General features: G+C 44.1%; 1 protein-coding gene and 1 long non-coding RNA gene across 9 annotated transcripts in view; one reads left to right on the forward strand and one right to left on the reverse strand.

Moving 5' to 3' along the window:
• LOC134728429 (uncharacterized) overlaps positions 1-2,081 on the reverse strand; it is a 59,235-nt gene extending 57,154 nt beyond the window's left edge. The window contains exon 1 of the long non-coding RNA XR_010108805.1: positions 1,761-2,081. This is a non-coding gene — a long non-coding RNA (uncharacterized LOC134728429). The remainder of the gene's footprint in view (positions 1-1,760) is intronic.
• On the forward strand, positions 736-27,051 carry PHC1 (polyhomeotic homolog 1). Of its 8 annotated transcripts, none has more exons than XM_008960732.4 (15): positions 736-755; positions 4,432-4,589; positions 6,555-6,716; positions 7,785-7,865; positions 8,400-8,549; positions 9,433-9,588; positions 17,178-17,670; positions 19,307-20,091; positions 20,603-20,750; positions 21,005-21,216; positions 21,862-21,976; positions 23,602-23,710; positions 23,922-24,072; positions 24,576-24,807; positions 26,055-27,051. In XM_008960732.4, exons 2-15 carry the CDS (start codon positions 4,476-4,478, stop codon positions 26,207-26,209), a joined length of 3,063 nt encoding a protein of 1,020 aa, XP_008958980.2. In that variant the 5' UTR covers positions 736-755; positions 4,432-4,475; the 3' UTR covers positions 26,210-27,051. The 8 variants fall into 8 exon arrangements, with proteins under 8 accessions (XP_008958980.2, XP_008958978.2, XP_063449046.1 ...); XM_008960730.5 differs by lacking the exon at positions 736-755 and adding an exon at positions 1,298-1,632; XM_063592976.1 differs by lacking the exon at positions 736-755 and adding an exon at positions 2,591-2,874.
• Positions 27,052-27,072: the final 21 nt, after the last annotated feature.

Below are 27,072 nucleotides of genomic sequence, written 5' to 3' on the forward strand. Positions count from 1 at the left end.
TTTCTTCCCTCACATACCTGTTTGACTAGTTCCTAGAAGCCTGGCAGAAATTGTTCTCCGATTTTAATCTGGCTGCCACAAATTAAAGAGCTTGGAGTCCAAATACTCCTCTCTCAAAGCAAAATCTAAATGGATATAATTTATAAGCAAAGATAACACTTCTGTTTTTTTCTCTATAAACAAACCATGCATGGGCTTTTAAAGGAGAAAAGGACGAGTGGATTGACAGAGAAAATAACTGTTTAGGATAGAGGTTAGGAAAAGACTGTGAGAGCAAGAGAAAAGGCATCAATCCCAGTTGTTAATCCACGAGGCATCCCCCAGACCCTTCTGTAAAGGTTAATGAAGGCAGTAAGGCAGTTATCTTTGTTTCGTGCACTGATGCAATCCAAGCTTCCACGGTTTAGCACATAGTAGGCGCTCTATAAATATTTATTGAATGTTGAACGATGAGAGAGTAATTAAAAACCGGTAAGTTGATATCATAAATACAACGACAACGGCTCCCCTATCAAATGTTTAGTGTTCCCAGAAACAGCCCCATTGTTCTACATCTCGTTATACTCTGGCCTTTTCCCGTTTTTGTCATTCGAACTCATATACATATTGAAATCGAAGCACACACAAATCCCTGAAATGACAAACTTAAATGCTATCCAAAGGAAGTTACATTAGGTTGTTGCTTTGAAAATGAAGTCAACTCCTAATGGGTTAGCTGTTTCTGCAGCATTCTTTCCCGCCTTCTTGGAGTTGAGGTGAGGGATTAAACAATCAACCTTCTCTCTCCTTTCTCTCATTCTCAAAGTTTTTCTCGCCTTTTCTTTCCTTTCCTTTGCTTCATTTCTTTTCCCAGTCTATCGTTTCTCTAGGGGTCGTTGCTTTGCTCTTTCTCCCTCTCTGTCTGTTGGTCCCTTTGATCCTTTCTTTCTACCCCTTATTCCCAGCAGCTCCAGAAAATACCTTCTTTCTCCCCGTCTCACGTCACTTCCCTCCCTTCTCCCATCTCCCTCTCCTCTCCGAGAGGTGCGTTCCCCACTAGAGGCCAGCACTTTCTTAGTTTCGTCCTTCCAACCGGCGAGCAGAACTCGGAGAGAAAGAAGGGGGTAAAAAAGAGGAGAAAGAGAGCAAGAGAGGAAAAAACCCCTGGGCCTGGAGCGCAGAGGCCCGGGAGCTGCGTCGCCATGGCAACGGGCGCCGGCAGGAAACGAGGGACGCGCGGGAGGGAGGGAGGGGGCGGAGGGCGCCGAGGGGAGGCGGAGGGACGGGGGGGGGTCCGGCTGCCCCGGAAGCACCTCCCCGCAGCCCCCTCCTCCAGCCCGGCCCGCAGCCCCTGGCCTGCGGCCCCCACCTTCTCGGCCGGGCAGGAAGTGACAGGCCCAGAGCGAGCCCCGGAGGCCTGGCTGAGCCGCGGCCGGGCCCGCACCCGGAGCGGCGGGAGGGGCGGGGAGCCGCGGTCGCGCCGGGCGCCTCCCACCCCGCCCTCGGCGCCCCCGCCCCTCCAGGAAGGGGAGGAGGCGAGGGGAGCCCGCCGCGGAGGCCGAGCGAGCCCCCAGCCCAGCCTGGCGACTGGGGACCCCGGCACATGAGGTGGACGCCCCCGGGGAAGACTTGGGTGCACAGCCAGGCGAGAAGGTAACCGGGCGACCGAGGGCCGGGGAGGGGCAGGACCTCTGGGGGCTTGGCTGCGCGGGGATGTATCCTCAGCCACCTCCATCTGTGTAACGCCCCAGGTACCTCCCCCAGTTGCTTTCCCTGCCTACCTCCGGCGCTGAGCTCTGCGGTCCTTCGGCTCTGCCTGTCCGAGTCTTCTGGCTCTTCATTCTGCTGCGCTTCATGCTGTCTGTCCGTCACCCTAGCTGCCTCTGACTGCTCATTTTCTTATTCATTTTTCCTTCTCTGACTTTGGTCCTTCCAGCCGAGCATGCTGTCTAGTTATCTCCCTGCTTTCGTGGTCCGCTGGGTTCCTCAGCCTCCAGTTCCTTGACTTCTGCCTCTGCTCTCTGTATGCACATGTCCCAGCTCACTTGGGTCAGTTCATTCCCGGCGCACCACTGGATCCACCCCCTTCCCTCAGTGTATTTGATTTCTCTTTGAAACATCATTTTCATCAAGGTTCTATATAGAACGAGGACCCTTGGGCGTCTACTCCCTGTTCTCTTGATTATTACCGTGTCTTTGGCACAGTCTTCCCTGAACCACCCCCTTCTCCCGTCCCCCTTCCTATGTCCCATCCTTTCTGCATGATAAGAGTTTCGTGCTTAGGGATATTGACTTTCTCCAACTCTCGGCCCAATGCTAAGTCCACCTCAATGTCCCATTCTAACTCCCTTCGGTAGGTCTGTGCGCCTACCCAACCCCATGTATGCCCACATGCTACCTTTTAAGATGACCATGGCTTAGCTACTCTGGGGACATCTGTGGATCAGCTTCTCACTGTCTTCCAGTTTAATTTGGAAAATTTTGATACCTGGTGCTGCCCAAACTGTTTGTTGTCTCCATTTTTTATATTTAATCTTGTAGTCATAATGTTGATCACAAATGAATACATTTATGTGCCCGGGATCCAGGAATCCTGGTTTTGGTGGCAGTTTCCCTTGATTTTATTGAGACTTTTAAGTTGGTCCCTTTACATTTTTATTTCAAGTTCACAATCCAAAAAAAATTATTAATCAGAATTCAGTTTTGGGAAGACGAGGGGTCATACGGTTTGTATTTTCACATGTGAATGTAGGAATTATGGTCTCTATACCTAGCAAAGGGGTCTCGTGTCTCTGAGTCCAGTGAACTAAATCCAGTAATCTATAAAACTGTGCCGTGCTGCCTCTAATCCTTACCCACTTTTTTTCTTCACATGCTGATAATGAGGATTCATGGGTCTGTATCTGTTTAGTGCTTTGATATTTTGGCAAAAGATGTGGGGAAAAGGTAGACTAGTTGAAGCTGATATGATTTTTCCTATGTACTTTTTGGGTAATATACATGTTTGCAGTGACATTTGCTAGTCCTAAATGAAACTAAAGATTGGGGGGGGGGATAATGGTGTGATTGGATGATACTGGGAATGAGATAATAAGAAATATCCTCAGCTTTATTGCCAAGGCCAAGCAGTTTGATACTTTGCTTGTTTGTTTGTTTTGGATGCAATCCCTATGACCAGTCCATTCACCCTAATGAAACTGTTGACAACACTTAGCAGAAATTCTGGTTTGATGTTTATATTCTTAAGCCGAATAATATTTTGGTGACCTGATATTTCTAGTGGCCCAGTGCCTCAGAAGTAGAGAAAATAGTGTGTAGCTTAACAAAAGAGAAAAACAAAAAAAAGGAATGAGTAAAAACCTTATTGTCATTTAGTGCTGCTTTGGAAGAATATTTCTTCTTCTCCTGCCTCTTTGCTTGGTTCTTAGCAATGTTTTCATATGTGTCTTTTTGCAAATGTAAGTGTAGTCCCCAGTGGGTAAATTCTGACATGTTAGTAGATTATAAAGTTGCATCTTACTTTCTTGAAGATTTTCATTGTGTGTATTTCTATGTTTCATACCCCGGAGTCATTTCTTAAAATGATATATTACATTCAGTATGAAGCCTTCTTTGCAGTGAGGAAACAGGTATAAGGAAGGAAAGCAACATGCCTGAGGTGTTATTAGTAGCCTGAGCTGGAACCAGGCAGCTATTTGGGCTATGTGGGCTGTAGGTGAGCTCTTCCGCTTCCTAGTTTTATGACCTTCCATGACCCACTGAATGTGTCTGTATCTTAAGGTCCTCCTCCATAAAATGAGGATAACTACTCACTATCATAGTGAATGACACTGCCTTAATTACAGTTTGGTTTGAAGAAGCATGTGTTAGTCCAAAGACTTGATACTTACTAGGGCAACTTCTTTAACCTCAGAAAACCTTATGTCTCAAATTGTAGAATGAGGATAACAGTGTTGACTTTACAGCACTACCATGAGAGAGATAGAGCATAGGTGAAGTGCCTAGCCCAGTGAAAGGAGGCAACTAGTGGCTCTCCAGTATATGGTGACTCATTTGGATGATAACGATGCAGATGGAGACAAAAATGAGATAACCAAAACTTTTAAGTGGAAAGATTTTAAACTGTTAAAAAATGCTATGGGAATGTAAGGTAACTTTGGTATTGTAAGGTGCCATCTCACATTCTGGCCGTTTTATTTAATGACAGCCATGAGGGAATACGTAAAGGTTGTTTCTTTTGAGACTGCATAGCTTCAAAAGATGGTAGTATTGGGAAGACATGGTTGCAAGAGTGTATTGAAGATTTGGGAGTTTTAAGATGAGAAATCATGGCTTATGGAAGAGGAGGAAGATTCTTAGATACTTATGGATTTCCTGTGTTTTTGAATAATAACATGAGATAACAGCTTGGGATCAAGATATAAATTTTAACCTTTTACTGCTTCCCTCTAGGTCTTGAGTCAGAGCACCAGCCTTGGGGACCCTGGACCACTATCATGGAGACTGAGAGCGAGCAGAACTCCAATTCCACCAATGGGAGTTCCAGCTCAGGGGGCAGCTCTCGGCCCCAGATAGCTCAAATGTCACTATATGAACGACAAGCAGTGCAGGTGAGACTCAGCTCTGAGGGGCCATGGTCTGTGAGTCTTGGCTTGTGGTAGCCAGTGATGCTGGAAAATAATTGTACTCAGTTCTTTTTCAACAAACTGGGGAGAGTTGGGTTGGATGATGACTAAGCTGTCTTCCAGCTCTGAGAATCTTAGGAGTTTACAAATGTTTGGGCAAGCAAACAGTGAAATCCGGTCTTTCAAATAAGGATTTAAAAAACACATTCAGTCCATCTAGCTAGATTCTAACTAACCCTTTCTCATACTGGATTGCCAGGTTTTTAATCTTTGGCCATTCTTGTAAATCCCCTTGAGTAATAGAAGTATCATGGAACTCTTTAGAGATTTATTTTTAAACAAACAGCAAATTCCATGTTTTTATTAATTCTGTTAGGAAATGAGGTCTTTTAGCAAATATTTTGGTTACTAGAATAACTATACATATCATAAAAATAGTTCTAATTATTAAAGAATAAGAATACAGTAAAGTCCAGTTAGCACTAAAACCAAACTACTGTTTTCATTTCATAAATCTGTATTAGCATACTGATATGTAAAAATGCCAATTAGTTGAATTCGTTGAAAATTTTACCTGAAGGAATCTTTAGAAGCCACTATTTATTTTTTCATTATTTCCAACCCATCAGGGCTGTATTACCTTTACTGTATACCTAAAATATACTTTTACATTTTCTCCTTTTTTTTTTTGAGACAAGGTCTAGCTCTGTTGCCCTGGCTGGAGTGCAGTGGTGCGATCAGTGCTCACTGCAGCCTCAGACTCCCAGTTCTCCTATCTTATCCTCCTGACTAGCTGGGACTATAGGCACACTCCACCATGCCCAGCTTTTTTTCTTATTTTCCTTACATTAATCGGCATTTTGTGTATTTTCACCAGATCTAGTCTTTGCTATGGCATGTATTTCCAGCTCCCAATTGGAGAAACAAGTTTGTATAAATTGCACCGCTTTACTTTTCTTAACATCCTATGGAGAATAAACCATAGAATTACATTCACGCATCACTTAATGACAGGAACGCGTTTTGAGAAATGTATTGTTGGACGATTTTGTAATTGCGTGGCTGTCATAGAGCGCACTTACACACACCCAGATTATGTAGCCTACTCCATACCTAGGTTATACAGTATAGGCTGTTACTCTGACCACTCCTGTGTATGTAGTCTGCCATTGACCAAACAGTGGTTATGTGGTGCATGGCTGTAATTGTTTCTTCCGGTTTTTAAAGGACTATATAGACTTACTGAGGCAGAAGGAGCTCTCTGTTTTTTTGAGATGGAGTTTCGCTCCTGTTGCCCAGGCTGCAGTGCAATGGGGCAATCTCATCTCACTGCAACCTCTGCCTCCCAGGTTCAAGCAATTCTCCTCCCTCAGCCTCCCTAGTAGTTGGGATTACAGGCGCCCACCACCACGCCCAGCTAATTTTTTGTCTTTTTAGTAGAGGCGGAGTTTCACCATATTGGCCAGGCTGGTCTTGAACTCCCGACCTCAGGTAATCTGCCCTCCTAGGCCTCCCAAAGTGCTGGGATTACAGGCAGGAGCCACCGCGCCTGGCTCAGAAAGATCTCTTGAGGCCAGGAGTTCAAGACCAGCCTGGGTAACATAGCAAGACCCCATCTCTAAAAATAAAAAAAATTAGCTGGACATGGTGGTGCATACCTATAGTCCTAGCTACTTGGGAGGTTGAGGCAGTCAGGAGGATTATTTGAGCCTAGGAGTTTGAGGTTACAGTAAACTATGATCACGCCACTGTGCTCCAGCCTGGTGATAGAGCAGGTTGACTTTGCTCTAAAAAAATGAAGGAAAATCAGCCGTTGACGATTTAGCCCAAACTCCCATCTCCTCTGGTTTCTGTCCTTCCCATGGCCCCCTTTCACACAAATACAGTGATTTACATAGAATAGGAGCTAGGAGTGGTCCATTCTAAATGTTTTATCCTCTCTTTTCCTAGGCTCTGCAAGCACTGCAGCGGCAGCCCAATGCAGCTCAGTATTTCCACCAGTTCATGCTCCAGCAGCAGCTCAGTAATGCCCAGCTGCATAGCCTGGCTGCCGTCCAGCAGGTGAGAGGTCAGCAGCCAGCTGGCCCGAGAGGGAGGGGACAGGCACTACAGGTGGGTAGGGGAGATTTTTTTGGGCATATAGCATCCTATACTAAGCCAGGCTGCAGACAGCCTCCTCCGCCTCCTGTCCTTCTGTGGGAGGATGGATGCATCTTAGCTTCTGGGGTTGCAGTAAGAACCGTAAAATCACTTTTTAGGTATAGAGTGGCTGTGTTCTAGACCTGCATTGTCTAATAACGTAGTCACTAGCCACATATCGCTATTGAGTGCTTGAAATGTGGCTAGTCTAAATGGAGATGTCCTATAAGATTTTAGAGTTAGACTACTTAGTACAAAAAAAGGTAAAATATCAGTAATTTAAAAATATTAATTACATGTGAAGTGATATTTTATATTGGGCTAAATAAAATAAATTATGAAAGTTAACTTTTCCTGTTTTACTTTTTAAAACTTTGCATAGTAGAAAATTATAAATGTGGTTCATATTACATTTATCTTGTATACCTCTGGACTAGAATTTTACTGACTCATGATATGACCTGACCAAAAGATCTTTTTCTAGCTGGGCGTGGTGGCTTACGCCTGTAATGCCAGCACTTTGGGAGGCTGAGGCAGGTGGATCACTTGAGGTCAGGAGTTCAAGACCAGCCTGGCCTATATGGTGAAACTCATTCTCTACTAAAAATACAAAAATTAGCTGGGCGTGGTGGTGTGCACCTGTGATCCTAGCTACTCTGGAGGCTGAGGCAGGAGAATCGCTCAAACCTGGGAGGCAGAGGTTGCAGTGAGCGGAGATCATGCCACTGCACTCCAGCCTGGGTGAAAGAGCGAGACTCCTTCTCAAAAAAAATACCATCTTTTTCCACCTAAAAGAGAGTGGGAGCTGGAGGACAAGTTGCCTCTCTGCCCCAGGAGGGTTATGTGGGGCTAATTGGTTAGCATATGTGGTAATGTGAGGATTACTGGACTAGTGAATATACTTTTCTTTACCCTAAAGTGGAATCTCCCTGTTTATAATGTGAAATCTCTATGTTTTGTGCTTGTGATTTATTACTAGAAGACTGAGAGCTTTTTCCTTCACTGTCTTTGCTATTTCTTGTTTCCCTTCCCCTTTAATAGGCCACAATTGCTGCCAGTCGGCAGGCCAGCTCCCCAAACACCAGCACTACACAGCAGCAGACTACCACCACCCAGGCCTCGGTGAGTACGCCCTCTCCCACTGAGAGGCTTCTCTACCTGGGTCTTTGTCTCTGGGTTAAATTACTTTGTGCCGCTGATCTGAGAGTGTTTATTGAGCCGTCAGTGGATAGTTACTGCTTTTAAGTAGAGAATAGTAGTACAAGGGGAAAGTAACCAACATTAATCTATATTGGAGTCTCTAAAGAGGAAGTCTAAGGAAGAGAGGAAAGAAAATCCTGGGGAAGAAGAGGAGATAACAAAGAAGGGGACTAATCCCTGGACTCTTCAATGAGAAGTAAAATCTGTTCTGTTTCAATCTTTTGTCTTCTCAACTTTAACACTAGTGGTTAGAGACTGTTGGTTTTTTTTCACTTTGGTAATACCCTAAAGTAGCCAGGATGACAGTTTTGGATATGAAGACATTATTTATTTCCCCCGGCTCCATGAAAGTGAAATACTCTGTTCTTGACTGTGTGACTCTGAATTTGTCAGTCATGTACATTTCCTTTTACTTCTCCCAAATCCTTAGTCCTGGTTCCTTTCTGTACCACACAGATCAATCTGGCCACCACATCGGCCGCCCAGCTCATCAGCCGATCCCAGAGTGTGAGCTCTCCCAGTGCTACCACCTTGACCCAATCTGTGCTACTGGGGAACACCACCTCCCCACCCCTCAACCAGTCTCAGGCCCAGATGTATCTACGGGTAAGCCACAGATGCAGTCACCATTGCCCCAGAGGCATAATTGTCTGGCCCTGGCAAAGACTTGAGTGAAAGCTTTTTTTTTGAGACAGAATCTCGCTATGTCACCCAGGCTGGAGTGCAGTGGCACAATAATGGCTCGCTGCAGCCTCTGCCTCCCAGGTTCCAGCGATTCTCCTGCCTCAGCCTCCCAGGTAGCTGGGATTACAGGCATGCACCACTATACCTGGCTAATTTTTGTATTTTTAGTAGAGATGGGGTTTCACCATGTTGGCCAGGCTGGTCTGGAACTCCTGACCTCAGGTGATCCACCCGCCTCGGCCTCCCAAAGTGCTAGGATTACAGGCGTGAACCACCGCGCCCAGCCAAAAGCCATTTTTTTAAACCATGGTAACCCTGATGTTTTGAGAGAAGCTGGGACCTACTTCCCATACTTTACTTAACCTGGAAGTGATGTTCTGTGTTCACAGGTAGCCTGTAGATTAAATTGAGATATTATGCTAGAAAATACTGGCTTAACATTTGACTAAATTAGTGTTAGATATAGTCGACCTTTAAACCTGTGGCTCAAGTATACAAATTCTGTGTTATCGCTCAGCCTACCTACTTTCTATATATAAGTACTTGTTCTAAAATCCTAATTTTCTCTATTTCTTTGACGTGTGACTCTTTGACATCAATCTGTAGTTTTCTATGCATTCTAGGTTTTCTTCTGGATGGTTCATTACATGTGGAGAATATGAGGCTCCTGGGTTGGTGTGGAAGAGGCAGGGCTCAGCTGTTTAATATCTTCTGTTTATTTTGTCTTGTGGTCCTTCCTTTCCATCTCTTCTGTCTCTTCTTTCCCTCTTGTCCTCTTTGCTCTTCCTCTTCCTCTCCTTGCCAGCCACAGCTGGGAAACCTATTGCAGGTAAACCGAACCCTGGGTCGGAATGTGCCTCTAGCCTCCCAACTCATCCTGATGCCTAATGGGGCAGTGGCTGCAGTCCAGCAGGAGGTGCCATCTGCTCAGTCTCCTGGAGTTCATGCAGATGCAGATCAGGTTAGTGGCGATGACTTTACCTGTGGATGGGCAACTGGGCAGGATGAAGGGAATGACCACGGACCTGGGTCCACCCTTCTGCCCCATTACACTTTTCAGAATTCTTACTTTTTGTGTTTTGTTTTTCCTTCCCTTAATCACCATAGAACTTGAATCCCATATAACCTTTGAGTTAATCTGAGTTAGAAAGACAAGGAGATTTGCCTGAAAATAGTCTTGTGGATCTGGGAAGTCTTATTTTCAAGATAGGGTAAATTTCCTCACCATCCTTCTAGTCCTCTGTGGGTTTGTTTTATTCGGAGAGTCTTAATTCTCTCATAGTACTGTCAGAAGAGAAGAGATTGTTGAGAGAATTCTTCTGTTAGTTAGATGTAAAGCTGACCTGGCTGAGTTACTGGAGGAATGTTTGGTTGCTTCTGTTTGTGAGTTACTCTAGTTCTCAACTTTCAGTCTTCTCTTCCTGTTCACTGTTTTTTCCCAGTAAAGGTCTTCCTCACCATTACTTCTCATGACTTATTCCCAAAATACATGTATTTTTGAGCCTGGAATTTTAGCTTCTTATAGATGGGACACAACCTAGGATCTTACGATAATTATTTCATCCTTTTAGTTTATTTATCAGTAAGCTGGTAAATGTTGAGTTCTTCCTTCATGTACTTTTGGCCCTCCCTGTTTATGGGTTTCATACCTGTAGGTTCTGCATCTCTGGCTTCCACATCCGCAGATATAACCAACTGCAGATTGAAAATATTTGGGAAAGGCCGGGTGCGGTGGCTCACGCCTGTAATCCCAGCACTTTGGGAGGCCGAGGCGGGTGGATCACGAGGTCAGGAGATCGAGACCATCCTGGCTAACATGGTGAAACCCCGTCTCTACTAAAAAAATACAAAAAATTAGCCGGGCGTGGTGGTGGGCGCTTGTAGTCCCAACTACCCGGGAGGCTGAGGCCCGAGAATGGCATGAACCCGGGAGGCGGAGCTTGCAGTGAGCCGAGATCATGCCACTGCGCCCCAGCCTGGGCGACAGAGCGAGACTCCGTCTCAAAAAAAAAAAGAAAAGAAAAAATATTTGGGCAAAAAAACAGTTAAAAATAACAATACAAGAACAAAAAATAATACAAAAATACAACATCGTGTAACCATTTACATAGTACTTACATTGTATTAGATATTATAAATAATAGAGGTGATTTAAAGTGTATGGGAAGATGTGCTATGTGCACAGATGATGTGCAAACACTGCTCTGTTTTATAAAAGGGACTTGAGTGTCTGCAGACTTTGATGTCCATGAGCCTGGAACTAATCCCGTGTGGATACCAAGGAACAATTGTATTAGAAATTTTGCAGGATTAAAAAAGAAATGTGAGTCAGGTCTTCAAAGAGCTTAGACAATGAAAGTGCTAAATTAGGCTGGGCATGGTGGCTCACTCTTGTAATCTCAGCACTTTGAGAGGCTGAGGAGGGTGGATCACCTGAGGTCAGGAGTTCAAGACCAGCCTGACCAATATGGTGAAACCCTGTCTCTACTAAAAATACAAAAATTAGCCGGGCATGGTGGTGTGTGCCTGTAGTTCCACCTACAGGGAGGTTGAGACAGAAGAATTGCTTGAATCTGGGAGGCGGAGGTTGCAGTGAGCTGAGATCGTGCCACTACACTCCAGCCTGGGCGACAGAGTGAGACTCCGTCTCCAAAACAAAAAGAAAGTGCTAAACTAAATGGTGCTAACTTTGAGTGACACATGAGTTTGGAAAAGAATTGGTTACATTACTTTGCAATGCCTTATTGGGATACTTGAGCAGAGTCTTGGACGAGTGGATTTGATTTGGAGTGAGAAGAAAACTAGAGAGAGAACAGCAAGCGTAAGAGTGTAGTCATATATTTAAATACGAGTATGTGTGGTAGGCGTTGGAGATGAGGGGATAAATAAAATAGAATCAACAGGCGTGATGATAGAAGAGGTCATTGCTGGGGTAGAGCATATAAAGGAGGTTGTAGTTAACTTCATAGGTCACAGGGATCATTGCTAGCTATTGAACAGCAGATTAACAGGATGAGGAAAGTACTTAGGAAGAACTATAGGGAGAATAACTGTTCTAACAGTTCCTGGAGAAGAGAAGTTAGGGAACTTGCTAAGAAACTCTTGTGGTCATCTAGCTGTAAGGCAAGTCTTTGTTTTAGACTCTGGTGATAGCAATGGGAGCCACGAGTGAGGTTGGTTCCATTTCCATATCCAGTTCTTTGATTTATCCACTCATTCATTCATCAGATATTTGAGTGTCAATATGTGGAGGAACAGAGGGCAGTAGTTAAAAATACGCATCTGATGGGTCAGATTCCAGCTCCACTCCTTACTGTGTGACCCTGTGCAAATGATCTGACATCTTTCTGTTATCGTTTTTTTCATCTGTAAAATAGGTATTGTAATATACCTACCTCAGGATGTGTTGTGAGGACTAAGTGAGTTGCTGCGTTTGACTGCTTGAAGAATGCCTGGACGTAGTGAGTGTTTAGGAGAAACTACTGCTATTAATATATCAAACATTCCTTAGCGTTGGATGCCCAAGAAAGTCACGATCACTGCATTTATGGAGCTCACAGACCATTGAAACACCAGACATTAAACTGATAGTCACCTGAATGAGGAAATAATTGAGAAAGTGCCGAGTGTTCTGAGAATTTAGAAAGGGACCTAACTTAGCTTTGGCATGGGGTGTAAAAGTCAAGGAGGTGACATTTAACTTGGGGTGTGTAGAAGTTAGCCAGATAAGAATGTGGAAGGAGAGTGTTGGAGGCAGGAGAACAGTGTGTCCAAAGGTCCTGAGGAGGGCAGGAACTTGATTTGTTAGAGGAATTAAAAGTCTTGTATTCTTGGAGTTTGGCATAGTGGGGCTAGACGGGTAGGAAGAACCTTATCTTTCAGGGCTTTGGGGGCTGTGTTTAGGATTTTGGGCTTTTTATAAAAAGCAATTGGAAGCTATAGAAGGATTTTAAATATGGAAGTGTCATAGATTTGGATGTATTTTTATTTTGTTTTGCTTTTTAAATACCATGTTGATTTCCTCTTTGGAGACTAAACGGATATGGTGTGAGTGTGACTGTAGGGAGAATAACTGTTCTAACAGTTTAAGGGAAAGACGATGTTCATATTGGGGGTAGCAATGGAGATGGACAGAAATGCATAGATTTGAGGATAACTTAGAAGAATCATTGAAGAGGGTGAACTAATTTAGTAGATGGGGGAATTAAAGGAGATGCCAGATAGGAAATCTGTGGGGTGGCTGGTGGTGCTGTTTATGAGACGAAGAATGTGGAAGTGTATTTAGAGTGACGTTCAGTTTTGGACATGCAGACCTAATTAGAAGTGTTTGTGAGCCATCCATGAGGAGATACTGAGACTGCAGTTTTATTATGTGGTTCTTGAGCTCAGAGGAGAGGTCTGGGTTGGAGATAAACATTTGAGAGTAGTAGGCATATAGATGATAATTGAAGTCCCCCATCTACTAAATTAGTTTACTCTCCTCAGTCTTTAAAATTGCCTGGGGAGGCCGGGCACAGTGGCTCATGCCTATAATCCCAGCACTTTGGGAGGCCGAGGCGGGCGGATCACCTGAGATCAGGAGTTTGAGACCAACCTGGGCAACGTAGTCAAACTCTGTCTCTACTAAACATACAAAAAAAATTAGCCGGGTGTGGTGGTGCATGCCCATAGCCCCAGTTAACTTGGGAGGCTGAGGAAGGAGAATCACTTGAATCTGGGAGGTGGAGGTTGCAGTGAGCCAAGATCGTGCCACTGCACTCCAGCCTGGTCAACAGAGGAGACTCCATCTTAAAAAAAAAAGGCCGGCGCTGTGGCTCATGCCTGTAATCCCAGCACTTTGGGAGGCTGAGGCAGGTGGATCACCCGAGGTCAGGAGTTCGAGACCATCCAGCCTGATCAACATGGTGAAACCCCATCTCTACTAAAAATAACAAACATTAGCTGGGTGTGGTGGCACATCCCTGTAATCCCAGTTACTTGGGAGGCTGAGGCAGGAGAATCACTTGAACCTGGGAGGCGGAGGTTGCAGTGAGCCGAGATCGCGCCGTTGTACTCCAGCCTGAGCAATAAGAGCGAAACTCCATCTTAAAAAAAAAATGTTTGGGGAGATAGTACAGGTTGAGGAGAGGAACGTTTAATATGGGGCCCTGAGGTAGGATGAACCCCCACTTTGGAAAAGCAGTTCAAGGTCGATAGAGGGTAATGGGCTGACAGAGGCGAATGGGAAAGAGCAGCAGATAGGAAAATCTGGACTGTAGTGTCACGAAGGCAAGGGAACCAAATGTTACAAGATGTGCATGTGTGCATGCGCGCATGCGTGGGCAGGGGGCATCTCTTTCTAATGTAGAGAGAGAAAGAAAGATGGTTTTATTAACCGGGAGGGGGAGTTGTTTCAGTTGAGTTTGGGGGGTGGTGAATCCAAAGTAGTATGAGTTTGATGGGTGTGAATGGCTGGTGGGAATGAATACAGTGACTGTAAACAGCTATTAAGAGTTTAGCAGCACCAGGAAAGGAAGGTGGAACTGGGGAGGGGAATGTGCAGTTCCTACATGGTGATGAGGGAGCCAGTGGAGAAGAAGTGGAGGAGGAGGCAGTGGATATGATATGCTGCTTGAGATGGCAGGAGGAGGTGGAATATAGAGTGCAGAGGACTGATTGCCTTTTGATAGGAAGAGGAGAGAAGGGGGAAATGATGAGTGTGTATGCAGATAAATGTATAGATTCGGTGGTGGAACTGATGAAGCAATGCTCATATAATGGTTTTTGTTTTCTCTGAAGAGGTGAAGAGTAGGAGGAGAAAGAGAAGGTAGTCTGAGGTATAGGGAGAGAGTGGGAAAGTTTGAAATAGCCATTATGGAAATGAAGCTGATTGGAAAAACTGTATATTAATAATTGCCAGATAATATTATGTGCTCTAGCACCCAATCCTGATGATTCTTGTCAGTATCTCTCAAAAGCCATCAACTCTTTACTGCTCCTGCCTGAATTCAGGTTTTTATTATTTTAACCTGTACTGTACTAGTTTTCTTTCTTTCTTTCTTTCTTTTTTTTTTTTTTTTTGAGACAGAGTCTCTGTTGCTCAGGCTGGAGTGCTGTGGTGTGATCTCGGCTCACTGCAACTTCTGCCTTCTGGGTTCAAGCGATTCTTGTACCTCAGCCTCCTGAATAGCTGGATTACAGGCGCGTGCCACTATGCCCAGCTAATGTTTTGTATTTTTAGTAGAAGACGGGGTTTCTCCATGTTGCTCCTGCTGGTCTGGAACTCCTGAGCTCAGGCAGTCTGCCCACCTTGGTCTCCCAAAGTGCTAGGATTATAGGCGTGAGCCACTGCACCGGCCTATTGTACTAGATTTCTAAATGGTCTTCTTCACTTCAGTCTTAACCTACTTGTAGTTCTTTTCCACATTACTATCAGGAGACTTTTACTATGTTTTTTTAAATAAGAAAATATATGTTGTTACTACTAATTTTTTAATCGTACTTCTGGTACACAGAATTTGATAAAATTGTAATCCTTGGATCATGACACTCTCTCACTGTTGGTCTCGTCATAACCTGTACTCAGTAATTTTTAATAATATAATAAGCAGTGTGCAGTTCCCTCTACTGCCTTCCATTACCCACAGTAATGAGCCTTCTGATTTCTAAGTCCATTCTTCCCTCGGGTCCTTTTTTATATGGTTTTATTGCATCTCTCTATGTTTCTAAAATGCCCTTTTTATTATAGAAAATTTTAAACGTACACAAAAACAGAAAAAGTATGAATTCCTATGTACTTACCATCCAGCTTCAACAATTATCAACACATGACCAATGCATTCAGGCCCTTCTCTGCCTGTGGAATATTTGAAGCAAACCCCAGACACCATATATATATTTTAATTGTATTGAAATGTGTAAGGTACTCGTGCTGTATGTACACTTTTGGAGAGTGCTTTCTTAATAACATTGTCACGATCCATTTGTTTTGTTGCAGTCATTGTAGTTTATTAATTGTAGTTTCTATATACTATTCCATTGTATGAATATACTATAGTTTATTCATCTTCTCTTCTGTAGATGGCCCTTTGAGTTGATTCCAGGTCGTGGTTGCTAATGAATAATGCCACCATGAACATTCCTATACATGCCTCCTGTGGTACATGGCAAGAGTTTCTCTTGTGGAATTCCTGGGTTAGAGGGTGTGTGAATGTTCAACTTTAGGATATGATAACAAATATTTTCTAAAATAGGAAGTATATTGATTTATACTTCAATCAGAAATGTATAAATGTATAAATGAATGTTTATTTTGATTAATAAGCTTTATTGGCTTCCTATAATCAGTTAAGCAGACATCATTCTTTCCCTTTATCCATATTTTGGAGTACTGACTATGTGCCGGAACTATGAAGGTGCTAGGAATATAACAATGAATAAGACAGATAAACTTGCTGTTCCCAAACTAAAGTTCAGATTCCTTATTTCAATACACCAGGCCCTTACTGGCCCAGCACCTTCCTACCTCCTTATCCACAGCCTGCCTTCCTAGCTTTATTTCTTTCCATTCCTTGTAACTCTCCCCAAACATAATGAAATATTTATAATTTCTAAAAATACAGTCTTTTTAGAAATTATACATTTTTTAAATAATATTTTAAAAAATGTCTTTTTTTTTTTTTCTGGACAGGGTCTCACTCTGTTACCCAGGCTGGAGTGCAGTGGCGTGATCTCAGCTCACTGCAGTCTCTGTCTCCCAGGCTCAAGTGATCCTTTCACCTTGGCCTCCTGAGTAGCTGGGACTACAGGTGTTTGCCACCATACCTGGCTAATTTTCTGTATTTTTTTGTAGAGGCAGTGTTGCCCAGGCTGTTCTCGAACTCCTGAACTCAAGCAGTCTGTCCGTCTTGGCATCCCAAAGTGTTGGGATTACAGGCATGAGTCATAGCGCCCAGCCTAAATAATAATCCTTTTTTGGTTCTGGCCTTGCAAATGCTGTTGTCAATATCTTTAAACCCCCACCTTCACCATTACCTACTGAGTGTCACATCAGTATCACTTGTTTTAGGAAGCCCTTCCTTGATCTCCCTAGTCTTAGTTGATATTCCTTCTCTGTACTCCTATGGTACTGGGTGCATATCTATACATCTTATTATATCATAAGTGATAATTTTCTTGTCTTCTCTAGTAGAAAGTAATCATTAAGAGCAGAGACTGTGTCTTTCCTCTGCATTTCCAGTATCCAGTGTAGCACCTGAAGCATAGTAGGTTTTTGGGAGGTGCTGAATGATTGAATGGTGAGGAAAGGGATAATTGAAGAGATATTTTGAAGGAATAAAAGACCACACTTGATGATAAACTTGCTAGTGAGTGAAGATGGCTGAAAAATCAGATACGGAGCCAGAGTTCCTCCTTAGGAGGTAGGAAGGCTTAAAGTATATGGTAAAGGCAGAGATAGGAGCTGAGGTATTCTGTGGAATACGACACAATAGCAGTCCTGGCTGCTTTTGAATCTTTAACCTTAATGCCTCCAGTCCTCCTTTTCTCAATCTGTTTTTTCATATCTTTCAGGTTCAGAACTTGGCAGTAAGGAATCAACAGGCCTCAGCTCAAGGACCTCAGATGCAAGGCTCCACTCAGAAGGCCATTCCTCCAGGAGCCTCCCCTGTCTCTAGCCTCTCCCAGGCCTCTAGCCAGGCCCTAGCGGTGGCACAGGCTTCCTCTGGGGCCACAAACCAGTCCCTCAACCTTAGTCAAGCAGGTGGAGGCAGTGGGAATAGCATCCCGGGGTCCATGGGTCCAGGTGGAGGTGGCCAGGCACATGGTGGTTTGGGTCAGTTGCCTTCCTCAGGAATGGGTGGTGGGAGCTGTCCCAGGAAGGGTACAGGAGTGGTGCAGCCCTTGCCTGCAGCCCAAACAGTGACTGTGAGCCAGGGCAGCCAGACAGAGGCAGAAAGTGCAGCAGCCAAGAAGGCAGAAGCAGATGGGAGTGGCCAGCAGAATGTGGGCATGAACCTGACACGGACAGCCACACCTGCGCCCAGCCAGACACTTATTAGCTCAGGTAAATTGTCACTCCTCATGTCATTATTCTCTCAGAATTCATGTGAAATTTTCCTTTTTTTCTTTTTTTGCCTTTTTTTCTTTGCCTTTTTGTTTTTTCCCCGCTTCTGTTGGTCCTTGAATAGTGGAAGGAATGGGAATAATATCAGCCTTGAACATATTAGTTCAGGGTCAGGAGGACAAGTGACAGGTACAGATTTTATCTGTTTCTACCAGGCAGTAGTCAGCTTACAAGTTCCCCTGTCCGCTTTCTTAGGCTGTGAGTTCTTCAGTTTTATCACTCTGTCTATTCATTCATCACATCTTACTGAATTGCTTACTGTTTTCTAGGAATTACTGGGGATACATTTTTGAAAAGCAGATTCCCTGTCTTCATGTAACTTAGCATTTACTATAAGGGATGAATTCTCACCTCACTGTTTAATGTGGTTACTTGATCCAGTGTATAGCAGATACAGTACAAATGCCTTAGAGCACTTAAGACTAATGGAGAGGCGGGGTGCGGTGGCTCAGTCCTGTAATCCCAGCACTTTGGAAGGCCAAGGCAGGTGGATCACTTGAGGTCAGAGTTTGAGACTAGCCTGGCCATCATGGTGAAACCCTGTCTCTACTGAAAATACAAAAATTAGCCGGGCGTAGTGGTGTACACCTGTAGTCCCAGCTGCTCGGGAGGCTGAAGCAGGAGAGTAGCTTGAACCCGGTTGGCAGAGGTTGCAGTGAGCTGGGATCACACCACTGCACTCCAGCCTGGGTGACAGGGCAAGACTCTGATAGTTTATACTTGCTTTCAGACTGCGGGTAAGATGTAGTTAGATGTGTGTATCTTATTTGGTCATGTTGATTTTTGCCTTTTTTTGTTTCTAGTACCTTAGTTGTTGATGTATTTAGATAATTTACTCACAAAAAAATTAAGAGTTAGTTATTACTATACTTGGTATTTATATACTCTAGCAGTTCTATTTCTAAATTGCTTTATCATCACATGCTTTGATCTCTGGACAATCTGGTACAATATGGAGAAGTAGAGTTTGTCACTCCCAGTTTACAGTGGAGGAAACTGAGTTAGGTCAGAGCTGACAGGTGCTGACTCTCAAGACTCAGATAGTGGTCTAAGCTGATGATTTGTAAAATCCAGGTCATTTGTGGGAAGACGTTGGCATCTTTAACTCTGTGGGTATCTCTTCTTTCAGTGAATATTAAGTGCTTCTGCAGTGTCAGGCCCTGGGCTGTGTTTTAGGAATGTGAAAATGAGTAAAACATGGATTCAGCCTTTGAGAAACTCCAAGTCTAATGGAGGAGGGGCTAACCATTCTTCTTTGCTGAGTACAGAGTAAAAGAATACAATATTTAAGTATGGCAAAGATAAGAGACACAAGAAATTACTGAGGATCTGAAATGACTGAGCAAGGGAGTTCTTTCTCTGAGATCTTTAAGACTAGTAGTAGTTGGTAATGTCGGATTCAGTGGGAAGAGTATGGACGAAGTGATGTCCAAGTTTCATACTGACTAGATTTCTTTTCACCGCATAATTCCAAAACTAGGTTATACCTTGGAAAAATGAATTTACTTTTAATTTAGAATGATTATTATTCTCTGCTCTTTTTTCTCTTTGTTGTATTCTGGGATTGTTGCTATAGCCACCTACACACAGATCCAGCCCCATTCACTGATTCAGCAACAGCAACAGATCCACCTCCAGCAGAAACAGGTGGTGATCCAGCAGCAGATTGCCATCCACCACCAGCAGCAGTTCCAGCACCGGCAGTCCCAGCTCCTTCATACAGCTACACACCTCCAGTTGGCGCAGCAGCAGCAGCAACAACAGCAACAGCAGCAACAGCAGCAGCCGCAAGCCACCACCCTCACTGCCCCTCAGCCACCACAGGTCCCACCTACTCAGCAGGTCCCACCTTCCCAGTCCCAGCAGCAAGCCCAAACCCTGGTCGTTCAGCCCATGCTTCAGTCTTCACCCTTGTCTCTTCCACCTGATGCAGCCCCTAAGCCACCAATTCCCATCCAATCCAAACCACCTGTAGCACCTATCAAGCCACCTCAGTTAGGGGCTGCTAAGATGTCAGCTACCCAGCAACCACCACCCCATATCCCTGTGCAAGTTGTAGGCACTCGACAGCCAGGTACAGCCCAGGCACAGGCTTTGGGGTTGGCACAGCTGGCAGCTGCTGTACCTACTTCCCGGGGGATGCCAGGTACAGTGCAGTCTGGTCAGGCCCATTTGGCCTCCTCGCCACCTTCATCCCAGGCTCCTGGTGCACTGCAGGAGTGCCCTCCCACATTGGCCCCTGGGATGACCCTTGCTCCTGTGCAGGGGACAGCACATGTGGTAAAGGGTGGGGCTACCACCTCCTCACCTGTTGTAGCCCAGGTCCCTGCTGCCTTCTATATGCAGTCTGTGCACTTGCCGGTGAGTGATGTCTGATGGTTTTGAGGGCACTATTATGCATGAGAGTGGACCTGGGCTAAGTGGAAATAGAGCTTAATTGAATAGGGGAATAAAGAGTTAAGAGGGTTAATATTGGTATTTATCTGCTTCTTCTGTAAGAGAGTGACACATTATATAATGTCTGAATTTTATACTCCTAAATTTGTTGCTGCTACTATTCTGGGTTTTTGGGTATGTAATAAGTTAGATCAAGATAGCCTTAACCAAATCAGTCTTTGAAAAAACAGTTCTTGGTTGGTCTATGTGAATACAGGGTCTCAAGACCTAGGTCAGGACTAAATCATGTTACATTTTCTTTTGTCCTGATGGAAAGTTATTAGGAATGACCAGGAATTTTAGTGTACCATGGGAAGTAGATAAATTGGGAAATCTGGAACTAAGAAAATTTTCTTTGAACATATGGTAATAATTGTGGTTCCTTATTATCCTTCATTTGTACATCTTTGTTTCTTTCCTATTCTTTACGGTATAGGGTAAACCCCAGACATTGGCTGTCAAACGCAAGGCTGACTCTGAGGAGGAGAGAGATGATGTTTCCACATTGGGTTCAATGCTTCCTGCCAAGGCATCTCCAGTAGCAGAAAGCCCAAAAGTCATGGACGAGAAGAGCAGTCTTGGAGGTGAGTAACTGACTTCTAATGCTGTTGGAGAGCACACAGAGTAGAGGAATGTTCTGAGTGAGCTAAAAGATAAATCTGGTTGAGTAGAAAATGGGCCAGAAGTTGGTGGACAAATGAATAGATCCAAAAACAGGGAATCCAGGTGAATTGTCAAGGGTGGACATAGATTATTATGGAAGATCATGCTGGCTCAACTAATAGATGGATCAATATGTCATCTCATGTCTGTTGCTTAATCTGTGTTTGTTTTCCAGAAAAAGCTGAATCCGTGGCTAATGTGAATGCTAATACTCCAAGCAGTGAACTAGTAGCCTTGACCCCCGCCCCTTCAGTACCGCCTCCTACACTAGCCATGGTGTCTAGACAAATGGGTGACTCAAAACCCCCACAGGCCATCGTGAAGCCCCAGATTCTCACCCACATCATTGAAGGCTTTGTTATCCAGGAAGGAGCAGAACCTTTCCCGGTGAGGGCAGGGCCATAAGGTGGGACTTTGAAGTGGGGACTTGGTCTGATTGTTGTCTTTTCAAACTCCAGTAAAAGTAAAAGGCACAGAACTATTTAATGAAAGAATGGTTCAATTACGCTATTTATTTAATTATAAAGAAGGAAAGGGAAAGGAGTGTGTGGACCATAAAATGAAAATGTTAGGAAGAGGAGAAGAGAAGGAAGAAAGTAACCTTTAAAACTGTAATGTTTAGTTAGATAAACTAGTTTGTTTTATAATGAATAAAATTATAGTAATGAAGTTAAGGAGCTTTCCTAGGGTTTGCAGAACCAGGACTAGAACTGAGGTGTCTTGACTCCTAGTGCATTCTCAGCACCATAGGAAGGAAGAGGACAAAATAGGGAGCCAGCATAGGAACCTGTTCTCCAATGGCTTATCTGGAAAAAAAGTCAGTTACTATTTTTTTTTTCTCATTTCCAAACATTGTATAGAGACCAGTTACTACTCTTGATTACCGTATTGAAAGTGATTCTCTCTGAACCAGACTTGGTCATTAACTCAGAGATCCAAGCAGAGACATAATTGATTGGGAAATGTTGGGGAAAGCTGTAGAGAAGCAGAAGGGGATCAGGCTAACTTAACTCTCAATGTTTTCTGGGACAGGTGGGTTGTTCTCAGTTACTGAAGGAGTCTGAGAAGCCACTACAGACTGGCCTTCCGACAGGGCTGACTGAGAATCAGTCAGGTGGCCCTTTGGGAGTGGACAGCCCATCTGCTGGTGAGCATTTATTTAGAGACCCATTTGGGGGAAGGAGACTCGTGGAGATGTGTTTGAGGACTCGGTGTAAAATACTAGCTACCTATTTATTTAAAGTAGAAATGAGGCCTGGCACAGTGGCTCATGCCTGTAATCCCAGCACTTTGGGAGGCCAAGGCAGGCATATCACCTGAGGTCAGGAGTTTGAGACCAGTCTGGCCAACATAGTGAAACCCTGTCTCTACTACAAATACAAAAATTAGCCTGGTGTGGCAGCATGCGTCTATAGTCCCAGCTACTCGGGAGGCTGAGGCGGGAGAACCACTTGAACCTGGGAGGCGGAGGTTGCAGTGAAGTGAGCTGAGATCACGCCACCGCACTCCAGCCTGGGCGACAGAGCGAGACTCTTGTCTCAAAAAAAAGTAGGAATAAAATGAAGTCCGTCTACATATAGAAACCATATTATATATCAGAGTATGTAGAATCACGGAAAAGGAGTTATATAAGGTGAGGGGAATTTATCCAGCTAAAGTAATCTTTTGAATTATTATTATTATTATTATTTTTTGAGACGAAGTTTCGCTCTTGTTGCCCAGGCTGGAGTGCAATGGTGCGATCTTGGCTCACCGCAACCAGTGCCTCCTGGGTTCAAGCGATTCTCCTGCCTCAGCCTCCCGAGTAACTGGGATTACAGGCATGAGCCACCACGCCTGGCTAATTTTTGTATTTTTAGTAGAGACGGGGTTTCTGCATGTTGGTCAGGCTAGTAGTCGCCAACTCCCGACCTCAGGTGAGCCGCCCGCCTTGGCCTCCCAAAGTGCTGGGATTACAGGCGTGAGCCACCACGCCTGGCCCTTGAATTATTCTTTACTCTATAGATGTATTTTTTGGCCGAGTGTGATGACTCTCGCCTATAATTCCAGTACTTTGAGAGGCCAAGGCCGGTGGATTTCTTGAGCTCAGGAGTTTGAGACCAGCCTGAGCAACATAGTGAAACCTTGTCTCTACAAAAAAATATAAAAATTAACTGGGCATTGTGGCACATGCCTGTAGTCCCAGCTACTTGGGAGGCCAAAGTGGGAGGATTGCTTGAGCCCAGGAGGTGGAGGTTGCAGCGATCCAAGATAGCACCACGGCACTCCAGCCCGGGTGACAGAGTGAGACTGTCTCAAAAAAATTTTTTTTTCCAAAAGATGATCTAAAATGGGACATTTATATCTTTAATTTCCAGTTCTCCTTATTCTAGATTTTATAATCTATCTTAAGGACTCTTACTTATTTTCCCACTGCTTTTGGAAATCTTTGTGGTAGAAGGATCTTATATCTTTCTACGCATTAGTAGTTCCTCTCTCCTCAGAAATTGAATCATATCTGAAATCTAAGAGTATGAATTAGGATAAAATTAGTAAGACATCTAAAATGGAGAGAGTTCGGCTTAAGGTTAGGAAGACGTCATAAAGTTCTCAAGGGACAAGTCTTCATGATTTTAGGTTTTGAACTTTGCGTTTTAGGGATTCTCAACTAGGTTGTGTAGGTTTTTGGGGGTAAACCCTGAGAATAATTTTAGAATCCAGCTCTGAGCCTAATGATTGCCTGAGGGGCAGCAGAAACCCATGGTGACTGTCCAGCAATGCCTTGTTTTTTAGAGTTAGATAAGAAGGCGAATCTCCTGAAGTGCGAGTACTGTGGGAAGTACGCCCCCGCAGAGCAGTTTCGTGGCTCTAAGAGGTTCTGCTCCATGACTTGCGCTAAGAGGTACTCTGGGCACCCTCCTCCTTGCCCTCAGCACTGATATCTCCATCTAATGTTACACCCCTTCCCCAGGATCGTCTCATAGCTGATATTTTATGTCTCCCTCCTTGCTTTTATTCCCTTCCCCAAATCAGCTCATAAGCAGAAATTCACATTTAGAGCAGGGTGGTCTTCTGTGGCACTATTGACATCCTATATATGCCCTGTCCTGTAGGTACAATGTGAGCTGTAGCCATCAGTTCCGGCTGAAGAGGAAAAAAATGAAAGAGTTTCAAGAAGCCAACTATGCTCGCGTTCGCAGGCGTGGACCCCGCCGCAGCTCCTCTGACATTGCCCGTGCCAAGATTCAGGGCAAGTGCCACCGGGTGAGCTGCTTGTTGCAGAGCCAGATGCCTTTAAACTGGGTCTTTTTTCCTTTCCCTGCAGGGCAATTCATTTGCCCCAGGTAAGAGGGTGTGAGATGAGAACTCTGGTTTCACATTGATTGCATTACTACAAATTCCAAGAGATCCTGACCCCCTTTGTCTCCGGACCTCTTACCCAACTACTGGTTCATGTTTCCATTAATCCTTACACTGTACTTGAGTACAATTGTTAATTGTACTCAATTGTACTCAATTTCTCTCAGTTGTACTTGAGAGAAAATCTAGATCAATTGTTAGGTCATGGGGAGAATCAAGGAAGTGATACAGTTTCTATTTGAAAGACTTTGAGAGTAGATTTTGGGAATTTGCAAATAAAGTGCTGCTTATTTCACATATGATAAGATGAGTTTTTCTTCTACGCCCAACCCAGGGTGGTTTGGGAAGAAAGAGAGAGGAATAAACCTTTGACACTGACCTCATTGGTTTGCTCTTTTCCCCTATAGGGTCAAGAAGACTCTAGCCGGGGTTCAGATAATTCCAGTTATGATGAAGCACTCTCTCCAACATCTCCTGGGCCTTTATCAGTAAGAGCTGGGCATGGAGAACGTGACCTGGGGAATCCCAATACAGCTCCACCTACACCGGAATTACATGGCATCAACCCTGTGTTCCTGTCCAGTAATCCCAGCCGTTGGAGTGTAGAGGAGGTGTACGAGTTTATTGCTTCTCTCCAAGGTACTGACCCTCTCTTCAACAGAACCCAGGTGGTTTTCCTTAACATCATCCCACAGGGGCCTTGATAAGAGGGAAAGTAATTGACTTTTAAGCAGTAGGAGCTTGAATGCTAATATAGAGGCTCTACTCCTAATATTTATTCAAGTTGACTTCCTAATTTTTTTCTGGGTTGACATTATCTTCTGTAATGTCAGCAATTTTACTGTGTTTGATTCTCATCTTATGATGTAGCTGCATTTCTCACTAAATTTTTGGATAAAATGTTTTTGTGTAATTAACTATGATACCTCCCATGGGGAAAAAAATTTTTTTTTCAGTGGAGCAGGGTATTAGAAACTAAGTGGCCATTGTTGCCCCACTCTTCAAAGAGGGCTTGTTTGCTAGTCTTCTTTTTTTTTTTTTTAAACAGAGACAGGGATTCCCTATGTTGCTCAGGCTGGTCTTCGAGTCCTGGGCTCAAGAGATCCTTCTGCCTTGGCTTCCCAAAGTGCTGGGATTATAGGTGTGAGCCACTGCACTCAGCCTGTATGCAATTTTGACAAAGAGTTTTTTTCAGAAATGAAAATCACCCTACCCTTCTTGCTATTTGTCTGAATTCTGGGCCCTTAAACAAAAATATCACAAAGAATCTTTTTGCCAGTATAAAAGAAAACATGCTTTTATTTTTGTTCTCTCCCTTTCCCCTGTCTCTAAGCTATTTGAATGAAGTTATTTCTGTGGTTGAACAATTTAGTTGCTTTTCCTCTCTTGGTCTTGGACCTTGGTTTTGTTGTTGTTGTTGTTTTGAGACAGAGTCTTACTCTGTTGCCCAGGCTGGAGTGCTGTGGCATGAATTTTGGCACACTGCAACCTCCGCATCCTGGGCTCAAATGATCCTCCTGCCTCAGCTTCCCAAGTAGCTGGGACTATAGGCAGGCATCACCATGCCCAGCTAATTTTTGTATGTTTTGTAGAGTCAAGGTTTTGCCATGTTGCCCAGGATGGTCTTGAACTCCTGAGCTCAAGTGATCTGCCTGCCCTGGTCTCCTAAAATGCTGGGATTATAGGCGTGAGCCTCTGCACCTGGCCATTTTTTAAATACCAGTTGCTTTCTAATTTCATTTTGCTTTTAAAGCTTGCCATCTGACTTCATATTACTGAATTTAGGACAGGTACTTTGGAATTAATCATTGCTAGACCTCAGTTTCATTTAGCTTCCCTCCTCTTATCATCTGGCATTACCTACATGTTCTCACCATTTCTTCTAGGCTGCCAAGAGATTGCAGAGGAATTTCGCTCACAGGAGATTGATGGACAGGCCCTTTTATTACTTAAGGAAGAACATCTTATGAGTGCCATGAACATCAAGCTGGGCCCTGCCCTCAAGATCTGCGCCAAGATAAATGTCCTCAAGGAGACCTAAGGTGGCCCTCTTGCACAAACCAGCCTAAGGCAGACACTCTCCACTGTCCAGGTTATAACCTGGTACCAGCAGACTTTGCAGGGAAGAAAGAGTTGTTCCAATCATGTAACCTTCTGTAGGGGATTACTGAGACAGGGAAGAGAAGTGCAAGAATTGGTTGCTGGTGCTACATGGCGGCAGCTTTGACATTTTCTCTGGGTTCTACTTTATTTTTTAAAATCTTTACAATTCTCACCATTTCACCTACCTTAATCCAATCTTTATAAAAGAGGCAGTCTAGAGAACTAGGACTGCTCAGCCTTATCCTGGAGTGGAGCATTTAGCCCAGGTCTTAATTCTCCAAGAGGAGGAATACATAGTATGGTAAGGCAAGGAACTGGGTGGAATGTCAGGTTGCCTGCCCAATGGGAGAGGTAGGGTTTTTCTAGCTTGTGTGACAGAAGTAGCAAAATCTGGTACTCCCCCCTCCCAGTGTAGCTGTGGCTCAGAGTTTTTTCTTTTTGTTGTCACTTACTCCCTTGTGATTGAATTTTTTCTCCTGCATCCATGGCAGGATCCCCAGCCAGTATAGAGACTTGGTTGGCATCTTCTGCTGCAGGGACTAAAAGTATTTGACTGGGGCACATGTGGCTGTTGTCATTCTTTCTGCATCCCACTGTTCCCCTCCAATTTATGTTATTTTCTACCCTGTTTTTCAGTTCCATCTCTGCTCTGTCCTATAGCTTTATAAAACCAGAGTGTGTGGGGCTGAGGTCAGGAGTATAAGTACCTGCCTTAGGCACTATTCCTTATATAACAAAAATATTAAATATTTTTTTCCTCAGTAAAAGGATGAAAATTGGTTTCAGTTGTCTTACTCTATT

This window comes from Pan paniscus, chromosome 10 (genome assembly GCF_029289425.2).
Source record: "Pan paniscus chromosome 10, NHGRI_mPanPan1-v2.0_pri, whole genome shotgun sequence".
Taxonomy (NCBI): Eukaryota; Metazoa; Chordata; class Mammalia; order Primates; family Hominidae; genus Pan; species Pan paniscus.

Coding starts and splice junctions, on each gene's coding strand:
- PHC1 (XM_063592976.1), top strand. Junction 4,590..6,554: donor ATGAACGACAAGCAGTGCAG/GTGAGACTCAGC, acceptor CTCTTTTCCTAG/GCTCTGCAAGCACTGCAGCG. Junction 9,589..17,177: donor TTCATGCAGATGCAGATCAG/GTTAGTGGCGAT, acceptor CATATCTTTCAG/GTTCAGAACTTGGCAGTAAG.